Below are 4,804 nucleotides of genomic sequence, written 5' to 3'. Positions count from 1 at the left end.
GGAATGCCCTGCTTTCAGGATTTCTCAGGGAACAATATTCTCACCAGCAGAGGGAGACGTTCCAAGTGTCCCTTGCAGGTGACAGGCAGATTTCTGTGTTCTGTAAAATAGTCCTCCAGGCCCAGAGAAGGGATTTTTCTGGAGCACAATCTTACACCCGATTCCACTAAAGCAGTGGTTCTCAACCTTGGCTGCACATTAGAATCACCTGGGAATCTTTTAAAATCCTGATTTCTGGGCCCCATCCTCCAGAAATTCTGTTTCTTTGTTACTAACATGTGGCCCCACCCCATAAAATTAGAATCACCTGGGAATCTTTTTAAAATCCTGATTTCTGAGATTTTAAAAGGATTTTTAAAAGATTCCTAGGTGATTCTAATGTGCAGCCAAGGTTGAGAACCACTGCACTAAAGTCACCTGAAGCTGTTAAAGCTGCAGGTAGCAGAATTAGTCTCCAGTCCCCTGACTCACTGGGCTGGGAGTGGAGGCCTGAAACCTGCATTTGTAACATGTCTGCAGGTAATTCCAAGGCAGGTGGTTAACAGGCTGCAGTGCTTAGAGCAGAGAGCTCAGGCTTCACTCAAATCATGGTAGTTCTTAAGAAAATGAGGCTTAGAAGTCAGAGTCTGGGGTGGGGCCTGAGACTGCATTTCAATCAAGCTCCCAGTGATGCCTACGGTGCTGCTCCACGGATCAACCACACTTTGTACAGCAAAGATCTACGTCTGACCTAGACTTTTTACAAACCTGCCTCAAAATCAACAGAGAAGGAGAGGACAAGAGGTAGGTATCCAAGAAAAAGTAAAGCGCCCTATTCGGTAACCAGGCAGTTCACGCTCTCCACAAGCGCACATGCCCACCTGACAGGAAGCTGAAGCAGAACAGAGGGCAAACTGAATAGAAAAGGACCGTGGAAAACAAACCTGCTTTAATTGCGGGTCAGAGCTGCAGAAATAGCATTGGGAGTATCAACAGTGGCTACCATGGAGATGAAGTGAGAGGAAAATATTCACATCCACATTTTTGAGCTTCAGACCACCGCAGAAACACCTAGACATATTAAAATACCTGCAGTGTTTTAATAAAGTGTAGGCACCTGGCAAAGTGGTCAGTTCTCTGACCGAGAAACGTGCCTCATTTCATGGGGTCAGTCCTTTACATTGAACTAAACCGGCTCCTCCTCTGTAGATGAGGCATTGACAGTGCATGGGAATTAAAAGCCCGGGCAAATCTCCCACTGCCAGTGACTGAACCATGGCTCGACGTTACTTCCTCGGATTTCAGTGTAGAATTCTTCTTGTGAAAGTGCTAGCTCACAAATTAGGCGGAGCATGGGAGTGAACTAGGACTTTTCCAAGGCTTATTTCTAGAAATTTGAAGTCAGGAGTGGGGAGTGTGGCTCAGGAATCTACATTTTGTGGGTTTCTGAAGGTAGCCGGTGGACCAGGAGAAGTTGCCAGCAACTGGTGGTGGATCCTCCTCTGTCATCCATGAATAGGTGATTGCAGATATTTGGAGAGAAAACCAGAACATTCCGTGAGTTTTATGGACCAGAGATCCGCAGCCTGCTATCTGCAGGAGGGTAACATGGTTCACTAGAGACAGCACATAGACTTCAGGCGTCTTTGGTGGCTGTGTCCCTGGGCCTCTGTGTTGAGAAGGATTCTGAGGTTACATCTAGGTTTAGTGGGAACTCGTGCTGAAGCTGATGAATGATGTCTGGCTCCTGGTTCAGCAATGAGGTGAGGTGGCCCACGTGTCAAGCAGAGGGTTTTGCCGGCAAAGGGAAAGCTTATCAGATTTCAAAGGGTGCATGACAGTCCTCCCAGGAAAGGGCTGTGGTTGAGCGATTTTGCTATGTGCAGCTCAAGGACAACAGGGTTATGAAGCAGACAACTTCCTCCCACCACAGAAGTCAGTATCTTCGTATTTCACGGCCATTGGATTATCTCAACGGTCGGAGATAAACAGCAGGACATCCAGAGGTTGTTTTCCTGTTTTCTTTTGTTACGCGTGAATTATTCATAAACTTTTAATAACTAAATTTCTCATGTTTTAAACCAGAAAGAACAGTATTATGGCATTATTGTTTTTGCTTTTGTGTGCAACATAGGCTTAGCTTTCATGCCCTTTGGGCTCTCCGTATGACGGGTGTTAAAAGATGGCAAAAACTGTCCTGTGGTTAAGGGTACAACTACAGAAATGTGAACATTTGCAGGCAGGTGCCTTGTGGAGGCTCTCATGGTCTTCCTTTGATGTTTTCAAGGTTCGTGAACCTCTGCTTAGGTGTGGGGATGGTGGTGGCTAAACCCATGTTTGAAGCCAGACTAGCTGAATTTGAGTCCCAGCTCTGTCATGGTTTAGCTGAACGGCCTTGGGAAAGTTACTCTCTTTGGGACTCAGTTTCTTCATCTGTCAAATAGGGGCAATCATAATCATGATATGTATTCTTAGGAGCACCTGGATTTGTGGTGAGGGTTAAATGGGCTTATGCTTGGAACCCTGCTCAGGACATAATGAATCTTGGCTGTTACTATGTGTGTGGTGGTTTTGGTTGTTGATACCTCTCTGGCTACCTTATAGGAGAACTCAGCATAGTGGGCGTGATCATCAGGAATGGATTTGTACATTTTGTTAACAGCTTTTCACTTTGGCTCATTGACATAGAAATATTTCTTGAAGAAAATAAAGGTGCTAGATTTAGAGAGATTCTTCCACAAAGGAAATAACCATCAACAAGTCTGGGAATTACAGTGCCTGGGAGAAAGATGCTAAAACACTGCGAGAGCCCCGTTACACATGGGTGGGCAGAGATGAGAGAAGGCTCCCGGAAAGTCAGCTGTAAATCAGGGCTGTCGCAGGAAATGAGGTAAGAAATGCAGCAACTGAAGGGGCGCTGCTCCCTTTCGTTAGAACAGAAAAAGCAACGTAAGGGAAGAATGTATTTTCTCTCCAGTCGACCCGCAGAAGTGTTAAAAAATTATGGCCCCCATGATTACATCACCCATTGGGTGACTGTTTCCTAATGAAACAGAATCATGAGCTGGTAAACGTAACACAGGTTTCCCGAGGACAAACTAGAAGTAAGGGCTCTCGCCACATACATGTTAACAGATGATCCCATTTAACTGCTTAGGAATTTCCTGAAGCTGAAATTTGCTCATGACCAACCTGCTTCCCTAAGACTTACTGAAGTGGAGCCTGTGTGGAAATTAGTTGGGCAGAAGGAATTAGTGACCTGGAAAGGACTTTCAATGAGCAGGGAGAAAGGACCTTGTGATCAGGACAGGTGCTGCTGGCTGGTCCTTGAAATGAAAGAGGACGACTTCCCAAATGCTGGTGTGAGCAATGATGGCCACTGATCCATCATCATCTTTAGATGTTAATTCCATGGTCAAGAATTTCAGTTGCTTGAATTTTGGTTCAATGCAGATTAGACTTTTTCATTTTGAAGCTCTTGAAATGAAGTGCATGACAAACTAATACCCACGTATTTGAAATAAACGTGTCTTACGCTGGTCCTCTGTCATAAATGAATATAAAACAGTAAAAGTGAAACTTCCTTTTCTTTGTGTAGCTCAGAAATAAGTGCAGGCTATTTTGAAATAGGAAAAAGTTTGCCAATACTAACAAACAGGGGACACCAATGGGAAGAGGATAGCGGGAACATCTGGTGGTCTGTGTTCTGTATAAGTGCAAAGTGGCAGAATAGAATCTACAGCTGTCCCTGCACCAGCTCCCATATATATGGAACTCTCCATTGTGGCATGGCTAAAATGACCATCAATTTCCATGCAACAGAAGGAGCTAATGGAGGAGGATTGTAAAAGTGCCCCCTGAAATAGAGACTCATATTATGTAAGGCAATGTGCTCCATTGCCTTGTAAGAATCCTACTATGGCATGGAAATAGATTTCATAAGTCCAATGGATTATGTTAACATAAATGAGATTTAAATGAATGAATTCTATTTTACACAGATGAAAACAGGCCACCTAATACATAACATAATCAAAGAACACCATTAATAATGTCACATAATCTTACATCAGATGAACAATTATTAAACATGCCCTATTTGGGAAAAAGACTTCCTATTACATGTGTTAAATACTTACGAGTCCACATGATTCTCAAATGAAAGCAGGATTGGAAAAGGTGAAGTCTTAAACGCACACTCAGCGATTGCTTCTATCACTTCCTAAAAATGAGAACACATATATGTTCAATATACCAGAATTTTAATGTGTCTATTTTTCATTGGGGTTATACTCATTAATATGGTTATAGTTTCCATTTGTAAAATAGTATCAAACGGCTTGAAATGGCCAGAAGGGATTGTTAAGGCTGCTGCACTCTAAATTTTCTGATTCTTAGCAAGGTTAAAAAAACAAAAACAAAAAAGAACACACCCAAAAAACTATTTTGGTGAAGGAGAATGGTTCTATTTTCTCATTACATCTACTTGGTTTTTTTAATAATAATAAAAAAACCCAACTCTAATCATATTGCAAAAAACTTACACAAGAGAAGGCAAATATTTCCATCCATAAATTCACCCTTTGAACCAAACCACTGCTGGCATTTGGTTATATACTAGTTTGTTTTTTATATATTTGTACTAGAGGCCTGGTGCACAAAAATTTGTGCACTCAGGAGGGTCCCTCAGCCCGGCCTGTGCCCTCTCACAGTCTGGGACCCCTTGGGGAATGACCACCTGCTGGCTTAGGCCCGCTCCCCAGGGGATTGGGCCTAAGCTGGCAGTCAGACATCCCTCTGGCAGCCCGGGAGCCCTCGGGGGATG

The 4,804-nt window shown here is 43.4% G+C and overlaps 1 protein-coding gene across 2 annotated transcripts in view; it reads right to left on the bottom strand.

The window, feature by feature from the left end:
- The window catches only part of PLCB1 (phospholipase C beta 1), a 631,360-nt gene that overhangs the window by 129,886 nt on the left and 496,670 nt on the right, over positions 1–4,804 (bottom strand). For both annotated transcript variants that reach the window (XM_015560268.1, XM_006758081.2), the window contains exon 11: positions 4,119–4,201. In XM_015560268.1, the coding sequence (XP_015415754.1) occupies positions 4,119–4,201 (83 nt within the window). The remainder of the gene's footprint in view (positions 1–4,118; positions 4,202–4,804) is intronic.

This window comes from Myotis davidii, unplaced genomic scaffold, assembly GCF_000327345.1.
Source record: "Myotis davidii unplaced genomic scaffold, ASM32734v1 scaffold32, whole genome shotgun sequence".
NCBI classification, from domain to species: domain Eukaryota; kingdom Metazoa; phylum Chordata; class Mammalia; order Chiroptera; family Vespertilionidae; genus Myotis; species Myotis davidii.
This window is presented reverse-complemented; position numbering and strand designations above follow the sequence as displayed.